This window comes from Petromyzon marinus, chromosome 8 (assembly GCF_048934315.1).
Source record: "Petromyzon marinus isolate PM22_M1 ecotype Great Lakes invasive population chromosome 8, UKy_Petmar_22M1.pri1.0, whole genome shotgun sequence".
Taxonomy (NCBI): Eukaryota; Metazoa; Chordata; class Hyperoartia; order Petromyzontiformes; family Petromyzontidae; genus Petromyzon; species Petromyzon marinus.
In genome coordinates this window covers 6,662,450-6,680,170 of record NC_133674.1, presented here as the reverse complement: position 1 = coordinate 6,680,170, position 17,721 = coordinate 6,662,450, and the positions used below count along the sequence as shown (strand labels likewise).

The window sequence follows — 17,721 nt, the reverse complement described above, 5'->3', positions numbered from 1 at the left end:
GAGAATTGATTAAAAAAAAACCCCCAAAAAAACTACAGATCCTGCTCACTGAATCTGATTGCGAGCACAATTTACAGCGAGCCTTTTCGCAAGACGCCGCCGCCTTCAAGGTTATGAACAGAACAGGATTCATCACGCGTTAAACATCGCTTTTTTTTTACGTACTGCTTAAAATTCCGAATGTGTAACGGCGGCCTTGCATGGGAATGCTACGGCGCAATAAATCACACGCTCATTACTCTGCAACGGTTTTCCCATCATTTTGCACCCTCCCGGCAATTATCACCGCAGACCAAGCGGCTATTTTTGTTGCGTTCCCTCCCCTCTGCAGACGCCAAAATGCTCGCTGCTGCCAGAGCGCACGCCGCAGACACTGTACGCCTTTTGCAAGTGTAAAGCCGTTTTTGTAAATCGAGTGCTGAATGAGGATGGCCCCGCACGCCCGTGCGGGCAGTGGGAGATATTTGACCGTACTTCACCACGTCGGTCAATTGGCAGGATTCTTTTGCCGCACTGCCCTCTGCTGCCCAAACTGTAACGCAGCCCCGCACGAATCTGAATATTTGATTTTTACTGGATGAATCCGATGAGCTGTAAAGCTCTTTTTCACAGATGTCCAGTAGGGGCGGGTAAGAATGTTACAACAAACAATACAAAAACACGATAGGAGTGCAGAGTACAGGAAAGGCAAACAAATCACCCAAAAACGTACGAATAAAACGAAACCAATCCCATCCTTCCAGGCAGAGCACACCGAGATATTAACACCGACGACAAACTGTTTGTGCATGATGGGTCACGGACCGATCCGACAATTATCCAGTTTCAGACCTGCTTTAGCTTCCGAGATCTGATGAGACTGGCCGAATTCCCGGTGATGTGGTCAGATTCGAGATAAACCCGACGTATTTCGCTGTGTGTATCCCCGTGTGTCAACTTGCGCGTGTGTGGTGGAACGTTTTTTAGAGTGGCAAGCAAACGCAAAGCCAGCAACGCGAGCTCGATTCCCGGGCCACAGATAAGCGGCATCCGAATACGGTCCTGGACCACGCCTAGGTCAGCTCGGCATTAAATTGCAACCCTAAAACAGTCCCGCGGAGACAAAGGTGGCAGGGCTAGCGCAGCGATCGCCCCAGGACCTCCGTGTGCCTTGCGCTGGCCTTAATAGATCGCTCGCTGACGCCACTTGTCGCAATACCTCAGGTTATTAAGTCCTTTTTTACGTGTGCAATTAAAATGTGCTTGCAATCATTTTGAAAATGGAACGCCACGCTTGGACACTAACTGTACTATGGTGGTCGTGTCACAAGAGGAAGACATTTATTTATGGCTCTTCTCCAATTCGCAAAGCCTCACGTTGTGTGGGAATGTCCACAGAAGCCATTACAAATTAGCCCCTTGACAGCCAACGCTAGATGGCGATCTTTCCCGCGAATAGCGATTCAATCTACTTAAAATATTCTTGGTTCTTTCGCTAAAGTGACATAGAAGGGAAATAGTAAAATAACAAAAATAAAACAATAAAATTCTCACGACGTTTCGATTTCAACACAAGCAATCATCATCAGGTGTGAAACCGACAGCAAGTTTGATCATTTTATTGTTTTATTTTTATTATTTCCCTTCTACGTGACTTTACCGAAAGACCCAAGAATATGAATCCCTGCAGTCACGAAAGCTTTAAATCGAAATCTATTTAAAGTAATTCCCCCGATTTAAGTCTCCCCCCTTTTACGCAAATACGTCGTAACTTTATCATTAACACCGCTACACGACTTTCATCGCCTCAACCCCCACTCTCACGTCGCCTCAGTCTTCGCCTCCACCAACCCTGTACACGAACTACTGCGTATCGTACGTACAGAACTGTACCGTGCTGTAGATTACAACGTATGATTCACGTACGGTATTTTGGTGATTCGGGAAAAAAATTGCTTTGATTTACGTCGTTCCGATATTTGTTGCACCGTAATTCAGGAACGTATTTCCGGCGTAAACAGGGGTATGACTGTATACGGCGAGATGCTAACTACCTCGGCTATTAAACAGAAGGCTGCGGGTTTGATCCCGACCCTGATTGCTACTATAATGAGCCAAGGATGTCTGTTTGTGTGTAACGCGTGTGACGTCACTCCACATGCCCCCACCCCCGTCTTTTAATATTCATGAGCGGGTGGATTTTTTTACATTCACGCTTAAGAAGGTCGAGCGGAAATTTTTTTTTTTCCGCAAATTCGCTTTAAGTTTGACGTTTCTTTATTGAAAGGTAAATCTAATAAATAATTCCACGCAGCAACAAAGTGGATTTGGTGTCTTTGTAGTGTTGACAAAGTAGGCAGAGACTTCGTCTTTGTAGGCAACACCGTTTATTCACTCTAACGATAGAGAACGTCCCTAACACAGAGAGGTAACGGCCTCTCCCACCCGATAGCCTAGATGATACGTCCTCACTCTTAGTGTGCCCTCACACTATACTCTGCTATCGGGAATTCCTCCGCTAAGGGACCTAGGGGAGGCCATGCTCACCCGACCTTGCCAGGGTAACGGGTGCCGCCACTGGGCCGTTCGGACCTGGCACTGACAAGGGCCGGGGGTCGGAAGTCCCAGGGCGCTATCTCGATGTCTTCGGGTCTTGAGGTGAGTGCGGACTGACTCACGCTGGGAGAGCTGCTGCCCTTTATATCCTTCCTCTCTCCCAAACGTCCTCTCTCTCCCGAGGGTCTGGGTCTGACCGTTGCCCCCCCCCCAAATCCCTCCCTCAGTGGGCTCTGGCCCCCTCACCCCTGGTCAACGTTTATTGTAGTCGTGGGTCGTACAACTGTCACTCAACAGCCCCCTTGGCTGTTCTGCGCCCCCTACACAGAGGGCGCCACTAGAGATGAGTGTACGTGACCCATACAATACTGCTACGCAGGTAAGCACACATGTTGCACGTAACAATGCACTTCAGACAAAAGGTAAGTCTAATTTATGCTTCTACATTATGGTAAAAATAGACATTTCTCTGTGATTTTCCAGATATTGTATCGAATTATAATTTATTTCAAACTCAGCGACCGAATGCAGAAGAGAAAAAGTATCAAAGCAGTGAATTTGAACAAATTGAAGGTCAGTTACATAGTGCTACAGTGAAATGCAGTGAAGTGTTTGATGACATACTTTCGTGCAAGATTCACTGCCATTAAATTTACACAAGATACAATTATACTCTGCTCAATTGCTTCGTAAATATTACAACTTCCATCCTAGGACGGGCAAACCAGCTAGTGCCTATATATTTGGAGTCTGCATGTCTCTCTCCCCATTGTCGTGTGGATTTTTATCCGGGTCCTCCGGTTTTTCCCTCCACATTTATAAACAATGCGTTTAGAGTATTGGGCTGCAAAACATGTCCACATCACAAGCCACTTTGTTGAGCTACCATTTGTGGCCAGGTCGCATCTGAAAAAGAGCTATATAGGTCAATGGGCCTTACCTGGTAAAAAAAAAAAAGTTTTGTTGAATTAGTTTAAAATATCCTGAGTGAAAAACCACAGTGGGGAAAATTTATCTTGAATGGTCAATTCTATTCCTGCGCATGATGGCATTGTGTTCAGGAGCTAAATTTTCAAGTTGAGGTCGGCGAGCCACGATGAGTAGGCCTCAGCGGGGTACCTGTGCCTCCTTCAGTGAATGAGTGCAGACTACAGTGGTGGACTAGATGGCCCACAGTTTGTGTTGCATGGCCGCAATCACACTGCTGTGGATTGTCTTCCATGAAGAAAGCACGGAGACCATCAACTCCGCACAATTCAGAAAATGGTTTCATTGCAGGCAATTGGAACCAGAATTCAAACACAACACCTCAATGTCGCTTTCTCGAAGTCTCTAGCACAGCCATTGTAAGCCCTCTCGGCCAAAGTGCCAACTGCTGTCATATAAAATATATCCCCAGAGTGTCTACCCGTTTCTTCATATTACCCCCATGGCAATGGGGAATCATCCACCGCTCACCCCACTGTTCAAGAGGCAAAAACAGTGACTTTGACCTTGACCCGATGACCTCACCTGTGCGTGTGACGACGCCGGTAACCCGGCCGGCGCAATGGAGGATGGAGTCGGGCTCAGAGGTGCGCGGGTCGCGGTAGCGCACGCTCGACGTGTGAGCCAGGCCCAGGCGAGGCCCCACCACTCCCAGGTGCGGGTGGCGCTCCGACAGGTGGCGCAGCAGGGCGTCCAACTTGCGCACGTCCACCACCTCCCGCCCTGCCGCTCGTAGCGAGACCGGCGCAACGTGGGCGTGCGTGTTAACGGGACGTTAGCGGGACGTAAGCGGGACGTTAACGGGACGTTAGTGGGATGTTAACGGGACGGTAGCGGGATGTTAACGGGACCTTAGCGGGACGTAAGCGGGACGTTAACGGGACGGTAGTGGGATGTTAACGGGACGTTAGTGGGATGTTAACGGGACGTTAGCGGGATGTTAACGGGACGTTAACGAGACGTTAGTGGGATGTTAACGGGACGTTAGTGGGATGTTAACGGGACAGTAGTGGGATGTTAACGGGACGTTAGCGGGACGTTAACGGGACGTTAGCAGGATGTTAGCAGGACGTTAGTGGGATGTTAACGGGACGGTAGTGGGATGTTAACGGGACGTTAGCAGGATGTTAACGGGACGTTAGTGGGATGTTAACGGGACGTTAGTGGGATGTTAACGGGACGTTAGTGGGATGTTAACGGGACGTTAGTGGGATGTTAACGGGACGTTAGTGGGATGTTAACGGGACGTTAGTGTGATGTTAACGGGACGTTAACGGGACGTTAGCGGGATGTTAACGGGACGGTAGTGGGATGTTAACGGGACGGTAGTGGGATGTTAACAGGACGTTAGCGGGACGTTAGTGGGATGTTAACGGGACGTTAGTGGGATGTTAACGGGACGTTAATGGGACGTTAGCGGGATGTTAACGGGACGATAGTGGGATGTTAACTGGACGTTAGTGGGATGTTAACGGGACGTTAGTGGGATGTTAACGGGACATTAACGGGACGTTAGCGGGATGTTAACGGGACGGTAGTGGGATGTTAACGGGACGGTAGTGGGATGTTAACAGGACGTTAGCGGGACGTAAGCGGGACGTTAACAGGACGGTAGTGGGATGTTAACTGGACGTTAGTGGGATGTTAACAGCACGTTAGCGGGACGTTAGTGGGATGTTAACGGGACGTTAGTGGGATGTTAACGGGACGTTAACGGGACGTTAGCGGGATGTTAACGGGACGATAGTGGGATGTTAACTGGACGTTAGTGGGATGTTAACAGGACGTTAGCGGGACGTAAGCGGGACGTTAACAGGACGGTAGTGGGATGTTAACTGGACGATAGTGGGATGTTAACAGGACGTTAGCGGGACGTTAGTGGGATGTTAACGGGACGTTAGTGGGATGTTAACGGGACGTTAATGGGACGTTAGTGGGATGTTAACGGGACGATAGTGGGATGTTAACTGGACGTTAGTGGGATGTTAACAGGACGTTAGCGGGACGTAAGCGGGACGTTAACGGGATGTTAGCGGAATGTTAACGGGACGTAAGCGGGACGTTAGTGGGATGTTAACGGGACGTTAATGGGACGTTAGTGGGATGTTAATGGGACGTTAGTGGGATGTTAACGGGACGTTAGTGGGATGTTAACGGGACGTTAGTGGGATGTTAATGGTACGTTCACGGGACGTTAGTGGGATGTTAGCGGGACGTTATCAGGATGTTAACGGGACGTAAGCGGGACGTTAGTGGGATGTTAACGGGACGTTAACGGGACGTTAGTGGGATGTTAACGGGACGTTAGTGGGATGTTAATGGTACGTTCACGGGACGTTAGTGGGATGTAAGAGAGACGTTAGTGGGACGTAAGCGGGACGTAAATGGGACGTTAACAGGATGTTAACGGGACGTTAACGGGATGTTAACGGGACGTTAATGGGATGTTAGTGGGATGTTAGCGGGACAATAGCGGGATGTTAACGGGACGTTATTGGGATGTTAATGGGATGTTAGTGGGATGTTAACGGGACGTTAGTGGGACGTTAACAGGACACTAACGGGATGTTAACGGGATGTTAACGGGACGTTAGTGGGATTTTAGCGGGATGTTAGCGGGATGTTAACGGGACGTTAGCGGGATTTTAGCGGGACGTTAGCGGGATGTTAGAGGGACGTTAGTGGGATGCTAGCAGGATGTTAACGGGACGTTAACGGGACGCGCCGCGCAGTGCCGTGGGCCCCGTCGGTAGGAAATAAATTGGGGACCCTTTTCAGACCCCTCTCTCTCTTCATTTAAAAAAAAAACTATTTAAATATTCTATTTTACCAGGAAAAAGCCCACAGAGCTATTTGGTAGGACCCATGCAAATACAACCACGTAACTTGGATCAAATTGTCAGGAAATCATCAACTGCATGAAATGTAACGCAACGCGATTTGCGAATGTGTGCGAGTGTGCGTCGCTCACAGTGGGAGGCTTGCACCAGTGGCCACAGCCCAAGCTTGAGCATGCGGCTCGCTGGGCTCAGCTGCAGTACCTCCTCCTGCCTCCACGTGTCCATATGGGGGCAAACGTCTGGGGGGAGGGGGGGGAGTGGGCAGGCGAAAACGAGAGGGGGGGAGGGGCGACGGAAGGGACATTTATTAAAAAAACTAATCTACATTTTTTTTATTTGACCATGTAAGGCCCACTGACCTATAGAGCTCTTTTTCAGAAGTGACCTGGGCCACCAATGACAGTTCAACGAAGTGACTTATCACGTGTAACTTGATAGCAGCCAAATACTCGAAACGCATTTTTCTAAATGTGGAGGGTGAAACAGGAGGACCCAGAGAAAAATCCACGCGTCCACAGGGAGAGAGACATGCAAACTCCAAATATACAGGCTTCAGGGTCGGGATCGAACCCACAAACTCCTGCAGACCAGGCGAGGGAGTTAACATCTCACCACTGTGGCACAAAGAACCTGCAACGCATTTAGGTAATAACGATGCAGCTATTAAATAATTCACCATCGGCTCTGGCTAACGCTTTGGCAAAATCCGGTACGGCAAAACCCCCCATTTACGTCTCCCCCTTTAACGTGGTCTCGCAAATACGTCGTCACTTTGTTATTAATCCCGTTGCCTGATTTGCTTCGCCTCAAACCCACAAGCATTACCTCCGGTTCCCGCGGTTCGCTACGTACGGTGCGAAAGAAGTTCAACAAACAAACTGGAAGTATAAAAAAATTACCTCGCGGTATGTGTGCTGACTTTTGGGCTACCCTGTATAATCTATATATCAACGCACTTGCCAACAACAGTGCCTTGAAAAAAAGAAATATATAATTGGTGACATTTCAGGCAATGGCCCTGCTTGATAGGGCAACATGAAGTCGGGTCATTTCCTGAAACGTCGCGAACTATATATTCTTTCCTCTTAATGAGTGCGTTGAATTTTTTTGTTGGTAAGTGTGCTTCTGCCCCACTGCCAACGCAGCAGCAGCATCACCAAATTACACGTTTAAATATATCAACATTTGCGCACCTGTGTTCATGAGCGGTAATGCACGTTCTAAACGGACGTCTCAAGCCAGAAGCCGACGTGAGAATGTCGCTCGTGAACAGCAGAGGGTGCCAGTTTCTCTCTGCAGCTCATCAATAGCACTGCCATCACCGTCACCACCGCTAAAACCACCGCCACCACCACCACGATATCCATCACGGTCACAACCACAATCCTCCAGCACCGTGGGCCCCGCTGCGGTTGCACCGCCTGCACACTCAAAAGCTGCGCCACTATTACCACCATCACAACCTCCACAACTACCACCCTGTTAAGTCCTCCTACGAATACGACTTCTATCAAAAGACAAAGATCCCCTGTATAGCCTTAGCAGACTTGGGGAAAGTGCTGTGAGCGAGCAACTATGAAGGCCGGCACGGTACACGAGGGGGTGGGTGGTCAACACCACGCCCGACCGCCTTTGTCTCCCAAGTGGCGATGTTTACACACCACATCAGGTCTTCATTTGAGGCTGAGTCGACCTTGGGGAGGCCCAGGACCGGTTCAGATAATGATCACTGGTGTTAGCCGTGAACAGGAATCAAACTCGGGTCGCTGGGTTCGTAACGCAGCGTGCTAACCGCTACAATGCTCCCCACTACTACTACCATCACCACGATTACAACCGCTGCCATCGCCACACTCACAAAAACCACAACCACTATTACCTCCACAACCACGACGTTCTTCACTAACACCACAAACATTACCACCACGACTACTATCACCATCACCTCCACATCTACCACCCTTTCTAGATTTGAAGCTTTCGTGACTGCAAGGATCCATACTCTTTGGTTCTATTTGGTAAAGTCACGTAGGTAAAAAAATAAAACAACAAAAATCACGACGTTTCGGCCACAACACAAGCGGCCTTCATCAGGTGAAGGGACCAGACTGTCTCGAAGACTGCACTGGAGTGAAACAGAGCCAAGTTCAGACTACGACCTTTAAGCTGTGTGAGAGGGATTAAGGTGCCTCGACAAAGGAATTAGCATAAAAAATTAGCATTTGATTGGCGGACTTAGCATGATGAAAGGTGTAGCACGCGGCAGTGCACCTTTAAGCTGTGTGAGAGGGATTAAGGTGCCTCGACAACAGAATTAGCGTAAAAAATAGCATTTGATTGGCGGACTTAGCATGATGAAAGGTGTAGCACACGGCAGTGCACCTTTAAGCTGTGTGAGAGGGATTAAGGTGCCTTGACAAAGGAATTAGCGTAAAAATTAGCATTTGATTGGTGGACTTAGCATGATGAAAGGTGTAGCACACGGCAGTGCACCAAGATCATCACAAGTTCGACCTCCCTAATTGAACCAACTAAACGTCCCTCCCTAAAACCTTCTGCTGCAAGACCCCCTAGATTCTATGGTCTTCCAAAGATTCATAAAGAAGGCACTCCACTACGACCCATCGTATCCACGATCAACTCCCCTACCTATAAGCTAGCACGTTTTCTGTCGGATACCTTGCTACCTTTCACTGGCAAGACCGCCTCAGCAGTACTTAACTCAACCCAATTGGTTTCTATGGTCAAAGACGTTGTACTGTCCCCTGACGATATCCTCGTCAGCTTCGATGTGGTCTCCTTGTTCACCAAGGTCCCGGTACCTGATACCATTGATATAATTGAAAATTTGGTACAACATGGACTAGACCCCGAGGTACCTACGCTGGTCAGGCACTGCCTCACCAACACCTACTTCACTTGGAATGGTTCCTTCTACAAGCAAAATGAGGGTACTCCCATGGGTTCCCCTTTGTCACCAGTGATAGCCAATATTTTCATGGAGAAATTTGAATCGGACGTCATCCAGACTTCCACCCTCAGACCTTCCCTGTGGAAGAGATATGTGGATGACACTTTCGTCATTTGGCCACATGGCCTCCCAGCTCTGAACCTTTTCCTACACCACATAAATTCCAGACATCCCGCCATCAAATTCAAAATGGCAAGCTACCATTCTTGGATGTTCTGTTTGAGAGGAGACCTGATGGCTCATTGGGGCATTCTGTCTACAGGAAACCCACCGACACAGATTCCTACTTGAAGCCTGATTCCCATCACCACCCAGTCCAAAATAATTCTCTCATCAAAACATTATACCATAGGACTCATTGCATTTCGGACCAACACCACCTGACCAGTGAATTAAAACATGTACACCTGGCCCTCAAAAGGAATGGATACTCTGACCGTACCATCTGCCAAGCTGTTTCTCCCTCCATACAGAAACAACCACTTGATACTCCGGTCAAAACCATCACACTACCATATATAGCAGGCGTTACTAAAAAGATTTCCAAAATTCTAAACAAACACAAGATCCAGGTCCGGTTCAATACAGTACATAAAATTCGTGATCTGATCCCATCCGTGAAGGATGTCATTCCTGACTTAGAGTACCCCGGGGTTTACAAATTGAGTTGTACCTGCGGTGATTGCTATATCGGGGAGACGAAGCGACATGTCTCTGACCGAATTCGCGAGCACAAATCAGATTTTAAACACGGCAGAACGAATTCTTCTGCCGTAGCTGATCACTGTTACAACGCTGTGGGTGATCACGATATAATTTTCTCCGATACCAAGGTTCTTTGCAAACCCACGGGTTTTTATCAGAGATTTGTTCACGAGGCAATTCAGATTTACAAACACAGACACAATTTCAACCGAGAAGATGGTTTCAAATTAAGCAACCATTGGAAAGATGTTCTAAATCGAACCAAACATTAAACTAATTTTCATTGGTACAGTATATTTTTTCAAGTAGTGGTACCCCAAACTTTCGCAGCACAGGCGGGTGCACTGCCGGTGCCGATCACTGTGCTACACCTTTCATCATGATTAGTCCGCCAATCAAATGCTCATTTTTACGCTAATTCCTTTGTCAAGGCACCTTAATCCCTCTCACACAGCTTAAAGGTGCACTGCCGCGTGCTACACCTTTCATAATGCTAAGTCCGCCAATCAAATGCTAATTTTTTATGCTAATTCCTTTGTCGAGGCACCTTAATCCCTTTCACACAGCTTAAAGGTTGTAGTCTGAGCTTGGCTCTGTTTCACTCCAGCGCAGTCTTCGAGACAGTCTGGTCCCTTCACCTGATGAAGGCCGCTTGTGTTGTGGCCGAAACGTCGTGATTTTTGTTGTTTAATTTTTTTACCTACGTGACTTTACCGAATAGAACCAAAGAGTATCTACCACCCTGCTGAAGCACATCTCTGGCATACAACAGGAGCTATTCACCACGAAGTGGTGGTGACAACACCATGGGGGTTGTGCCAGACAAGGTGCACTTTGAGCCCACAAGAGTGTGGAAGGCCAGCTGGCCAGGTCACTTCTGAAAGAGAGCTGTTTAGCTCATTGGGAGAGCAGATTTCAGATTTGATAACGCGCTGGGCGGTGACGCGAGCGACCGAGTTCGTAGGGTGTCGCTAACGTGCGGTTTATTGCTCGGGCTCTGTGGCTGCTCAGCCGCGAGACTGAAACCAGATCCCTGCCTGCAGATGAGATGGGGGAAGTGACGAATTGTTCGATATGAAAAGATAAATTAGAACAAAAATAAATATAGCGGCAGTGTTGTGCACAATCCGACAAATTGTGTTGAGTTACATTTCATGTAGTTGATGATTTCCTGAGAATTTGATCATGCTAACACACACACACGTGCAAAGACTAATGCGAATACCCGCCATTTGCCACAGTGACGGTGATGTCACCACAGCGCCTGTGCCAGGCCAAGTGCACTTTGAGGCCACGTGAAGTGTCGAAGGCGCGCTGACAGGATACCATGTGACAGACTCAGGTGCCATGGCTTGGCTGATGACTGGCAGATGCACCAGCTGTACCCCCTACTATGCCAACTTGGTGCATTTTTGCCCTCGGTGCTCCACTCATTGTTGTTGGGCAACTGCCTTCAAATGCCCAGTAGCGTCCTTCACGAGACTCCTCCATAGAGGCCGATCTTGACACCACTGGTGCCAGTCTTCGGCAAGTCCACTCAGATCCACATCCCCCTGTACCACATTAGTCCATATTCTCTCCAAGCCATGTCGTGCCCGTTTAACCCCCTCTATCCGGCTACACAGAAGCTGCTTGGGCATGTGGTGGTTGGGCATGCGAACAACATGACCTAGCCAACGCAGCCTTGCCTGCCGGAGGAGCCGACTGGTGGGAATGTGTTCAGATCTTTCAAGGATTTGTGAGCTCCTCACACAATCCAGCCTGGTATAAACCCAGGATGCATAGCAGGCGGGCCAAAGACACACGCTCACACACAATAACGCGTGTACACGCACACCTGGTCAAACACACACGTGCAAGTATGCACGCACACACATGCACGGCCACTCACTTGCACGCATACACACTCTTACACGTGTGCGCACACGTGCATACGCGTGTAAGTGTGCACGTGCGCTCTCACACACACACACGGCCACTCACTTTGCACGCGCACACACACACGTGCAAGTGTGCGCGCAGGAAACACACGACTGCAGGCCGCGTGTTATTGTTGGGGTGGAAAGCGTCTATTCCGCCCGCAACACCGCCCTGCGCTTTCCGGAACGGAGACATTCAATTTAATTTTATCGCTTGCCGTGCTAGCTAGCAGCGGCAGCCGTTGAAGCAGCAGCAGCAGCAGCAGCAGAAGCGGTACAACCCTTCCTTCCTACACACGCGCACGGACGGGCGGGCACCCGTGCCCCACCACCACCACCGTGACTCACTCGGCGTTGTTTGTTCGTTCAAACCTTCTTGTGCATTGTTTTTTCTTACGTAACTTTTTTTTTACGCAACCCTTGGGATAGTGTTTATTAATAACCACTCCTTTTTGTTCCTAAATAGGTATTAAGTCATGCTCGAAAAACAAGGCAGGCTGTCACGCAGGACATGGGGTTATACTGGCACAGCTGGCAAGCAGGACAGGTGGTTATACTGGCACAGCTGGCACGCAGGGCATGGGGTTATACTGGCACTGATGGCACGCAGGACATGGGGTTATACTGGCACAGCTGATGCACAGGACAGGTGGTTATACTGGCACAGCTGATGCGCAGGACAGGTGGTTATACTGGCACAGCTGTCACGCAGGACAGGTGGTTATACTGGCACAGCTGACACGCAGGACATGGGGTTATACTGACACAGCTGGCACGCAGGGCATAGGGTTATACTGGCACAGCTGTCACGCAGGGCATGGGGTTATACTGGCACAGCTGATGCACAGGGGAGGTGGTTATACTGGCACAGCTGGCAAGCAGGACAGGTGGTTATACTGGCACAGCTGTCACGCAGGACAGGTGGTTATACTGGCACAGCTGTCACGCAGGGCATGGGGTTATACTGGCACAGCTGACACGCAGGACATGGGGTTATACTGGCACTGATGTCACGCAGGACAGGTGGTTATACTGGCACAGATGGCACGCAGGGCATGGGGTTATACTGGCACAGCTGATGCACAGGGGAGGTGGTTATACTGGCACAGCTGATGCGCAGGACATGGGGTTATACTGGCACAGCTGATGCGCAGGACATGGGGTTATACTGGCACAGCTGGCAAGCAGGACAGGTGGTTATACTGACACAGCTGGCACGCAGGACATGGGGTTATACTGGCACAGCTGACACGCAGGACATGGGGTTATACTGGCACAGCTGGCAAGCAGGACAGGTGGTTATACTGACACAGCTGGCACGCAGGACATGGGGTTATACTGGCACAGCTGACACGCAGGACATGGGGTTATACTGGCACAGCTGATGCGCAGGACAGGTGGTTATACTGGCACAGCTGACACGCAGGACAGGTGGTTATACTGGCACAGCTGATGCGCAGGGGAGGTGGTTATACTGGCACAGTGAACAGTTTCGAACATTCCGTCGCTGTAAATGCAAAACGAGAATTTTACCGGTACGGAATTTAATCTCCGCAAGAAAACACGCCCGTTGCATAATATAATTAACTTACTGAGCCACGGACTTTCATTACGTTCGATGTCTAAACAGATTTGGATGTGGATTACACTTGGACGGGTGACCGATTTTCCAATGCAGGTTCTGGCAGAGTAATGTATGCGCTATATTAGGTAGAGTTATGTTCTAGGGCGGGTACCGTGCCGTATAAAGTAAATATTAAAATAAATATTTAAATAAAATTGTAAATATGGTGCAGAAATTGATAATACAATCTGCATAATTCTGTAAAGACAATATCATATGGCACCCAATTCATATGCTTGAGCGCAGGGGAGTTGTGTGGGTTGCATGACTATACTTGACCACGCTGGTTCGTACTGGTCGGCGAAGTGGTGCTATTCTCATCACAATACGGAAACGTTTTTTGGGCTGGGCAGATTTCTCCCAAAAGGCTACATTACAAATTACAACGAAATAGCTTCTCTCTAACGAAGCTGGACATTCCATTAAATCCACGCCCAAAAGAAAGCACATGCGTGTAGAAAAAGCTAATCTTGTGGCCACCGTGCACTCCATTGGCAGGGGTCGGTGTTACTCAACGCAGAAATATGCCGTGCGTAGTCGGATGAAACGTGGTTGGCATGGGCTCTATCCAAAGACAGGACACTGTGGTATTGTTGTTCTAAGGGAGACACGGAGCCGTCTGCAGCCAGGCTGCGCGATTGTGAAATCTCCTTCTTCGGTTTATAAAAGATTCCGAGTCTGTTTCACTTTTTAAATCGGTCTTAAAACTCCCCTATTTGTACTGCAGACTTTTGTACTGCAGAGTTTCGCTGTAAATAAAAAAAAACCTCGTCTGATTGGATTACTCTGTAATTATTATTATTATTCGCTTTTATCATAGTTGTTCATTTTATTGGAATTTCGATTGTAAGTATTTTATATTGTTATCAGCTTTCTATTTCACTTAGATTCTATATCTATACTTGCGAGTGTAAGTTTTATTTTGACGCACTTTGCTTTCAGATACTTCAAGATGAAAGGCGCTTTATAAAATTGCAGTTGCACCGCCTGCTCGATCGGTCAGCTACGCCGCAGCCGGCACCGGATCATTCCGCCACACGGTTCTTCCGCACCGTTCCTCTGCATCGTTCCGCCGAGAGAGGGCAGCGCGCGGGTGAAACGCCGCGGAGTGGGGGGGGGGGGGGGCCGGATTCGTTGTCTCTGCCGTGCCGGCGAGGTGCCGCTCCATTTGCGGTGCCAACACAACCCCAGTTTGGACAGGAAAGGGAGAAAGCTTAAAACGTATTTTTCCTATCCGAGAGACAATTCCTCGCAGTGGAAGGAGGGGCCCTGGAATGCGCGTGGCACGCGACCAGCGCTTTCTGTTCCGCAAACACTTACGCGCAACACAATGGGAGCATAAATAAGCAGAGATGCTGTCAGTCGCAAGGTGAGGCTGACATTTAAAAGATCCATTTGGAAAAGCATGCCCCCTTCGTTCCCGTACGCCGCTTTGGAAAGTGACACGGCCGCGTACACGGAAGGCACCCTCCGGAATAACAATACAAATGATGAGAAGTCGCTTGCCCAGGAAAAGCCTCCTCTTGAGTCAAGAGACTCTTTTACAGGAGGAGCCTGCATTGGGTGCTTGGCCGATTCCATCGATGAGTTTCGTTTGGTAATGTGGGAGGAAGCCGGAGTTCCTGGAGAAATCTCAGGCATGCTCGGGGGGGGGGGGCACTCGCAGTGGACATCGGTGGGGGGGGACCGGGCAGCCGACGTCATCTCAAGCACGCTCCCTCCTTCGGCTGCAGCTCCGTCGTTCGTCTCGACTCCTGGCTATCATCATCATCCCTTCTAGCGAAAGTGTGCTGTCCAAGCCCACTTACTGTCATTAACAGTCAATTCCAATGCCTTTCATTAATGTAAGTTCTCTATTCCATTTGTTTCTGCTCTATTAACTATATTTTTTTATTTTACCAGGTAAGGCCCACTGAGATATGTACAGTGAGGGAAAAAAGTATTTGATCCCCTGCTGATTTTGTACGTTTGCCCACTGATAAAGATATGATCAGTCTATAATTTTAATAGTAGGTTTATTTGAACAGTGAGAGACAGAATAACAACAAAAATCAGGAAAAACGCATATCAAAAATGTTATAAATTGATATGCATTTTAATGAGGGAAAAAGAATTTGACCCCCTCTCAATCAGAAAGATTTCTGGCTCCCAGGTATCTTTTATACAGGTAACGAGCTGAGATTAGGAGCACACTCTTAAAGGGAGTGCTCCTAATCTCAACTTGTTACCTGTATAAAAGACACCTGTCCACAGAAGCAATCAATCAATCAGATGCCAAACTCTTCACCATGGCCAAGACCAAAGAGTTATCCAAGGATGTCAGGGACAAGATTGTAGACCTACACAAGGCTGGAATGGGCTACAAGACCATTGCCAAGCAGCTTGGTGAGAAGGTGACAACAGTTGGTGCGATTATTCGCAAATGGAAGAAACACAAAAGAACTGTCAATCTCCCTCGGTCTGGGGCTCCATGCAAAATCTCACCCCGTGGAGTAGCAATGATCATGAGAACGGTGAGGAATCAGCCCAGAACTACAGGGGAGGATCTTGTGAATGATCTCAAGGCAGCTGGGACCACAGTCACCAAGAAAACAATTGGTAACACACTACGCCGTGAAGGACTGAAATCCTGCAGCGCCCGCAACGTCCCCCTGCTCAAGAAAGCACATATACATGCCCGTCTGAAGTTTGCCAATGAACATCTGAATGATTCAGACGACAACTGGGTGAAAGTGTTGTGGTCAGATGAGACCAAAATGGAGCTCTTTGGCATCAACTCAACTCGCCGTGTTTAGAGGAGGAGGAATGCTATGACCCCAAGAACATCATCCCCACCGTCAAACATGGAGGTGGAAACATTATGCTTTGGGGGTGTTTTCTGCTAAGGGGACAGGACTACTTCACCGCATCAAAAGGACTATGGACGGGGCCATGTACCGTCAAATCTTGGGTGAGAACCTCCTTCCCTCAGCCAGGGCATTGAAAATGGGTCGTGGATAGGTATTCCAGCATGACAATGACCCAAAACACACAGCCAAGGCAACAAAGGAGTGGCTCAAGAAGAAGCACATTAAGGTCCTGGAGTGGCTTAGCCAGTCTCCAGACCTTAATCCCATAGAAAATATGTGGAGGGAGCTGAAGGTTCGAGTTGCCAAACGTCAGCCTCGAAACCTTAATGACTTGGAGAAGATCTGCAAAGAGGAGTGGGACAAAATCCCTCATGAGATGTGTGCAAACCTGGTGGCCAACTACAAGAAACGTCTGACCTCTGTGATTGCCAACAAGGGTTTTGCCACCAAGTACTAAGTCATGTTTTGCAGAGGGGTCAAATACTTATTTCCCTCATTAAAATGCAAATGAATTTATATCATTTTGACATGCGTTTTTCTGGATTTTTTTGTTGTTATTCTGTCTCTCACTGTTCAAATAAACCTACCATTAAAATTATAGACTGATCATTTCTTAGTCAGTGGGCAAACGTACAAAATCAGCAGGGGATCAAATACTTTTTTCCCTCACTGTAACATCTCGCCACCTGTCTTCCAGACGTGATTCCAAGCACGCACCTCTCAATGCTTTCCAGCTTTTGTTCCATTTTCCGTATCAACGCCCACGTTTAAAAAGATGATAAGCAGGCTGCAGTGCTTATGGAAAACTGAACTTACTGAATGGAAGGCAACATACTGCACCAATGCAAGAGCTCCGCTCTTCCATTTTCTGGTTGTACCGCGCGTTGCTCGGCGTGAAGTCCGACGTTTCGCTCCGCGTGGTGGGAGCTTCTTCAACGTCGAGCCCCTGCCGTGACGTACGGAGGCTCCCATCGTGCTCAACAAACACCTCGCGGTACACCCAGAATATGCGTCGGAGAGATAGATATATATATACACAGCAACACAGCTAAAGTCTACTCCAATTATCTAGTGGTACTCCCATTGGTAGTGGTGCACACATAACAACAAAACACATTCATCAATAAACTGTGTGGGCTTAAATGGAAATATATACAATAGGTGAAGTATTGGGCAATGGCTTGTCTTCATAGCAAGTAAATAATTTAGAAAACATGTGCTACGAAGAAGGGCAATTGCCCGAACCATCACCTATTTTCATATATTTGTCTTCCTTATAACGTCACAGTGT

The 17,721-nt window shown here is 48.4% G+C and overlaps 1 protein-coding gene across 5 annotated transcripts in view; it reads right to left on the bottom strand.

The window, feature by feature from the left end:
• The window catches only part of SHLD2 (shieldin complex subunit 2), a 55,376-nt gene that overhangs the window by 22,108 nt on the left and 15,547 nt on the right, over positions 1 to 17,721 (bottom strand). For all 5 annotated transcript variants that reach the window (XM_076065562.1, XM_076065561.1, XM_076065565.1 and 2 more), the window contains 2 exons: positions 6,494 to 6,601; positions 4,048 to 4,245 (listed from right to left, as the gene is read on the bottom strand). In XM_076065562.1, coding sequence (XP_075921677.1) covers positions 4,048 to 4,245; positions 6,494 to 6,601 — 306 coding nt within the window. The remainder of the gene's footprint in view (positions 1 to 4,047; positions 4,246 to 6,493; positions 6,602 to 17,721) is intronic.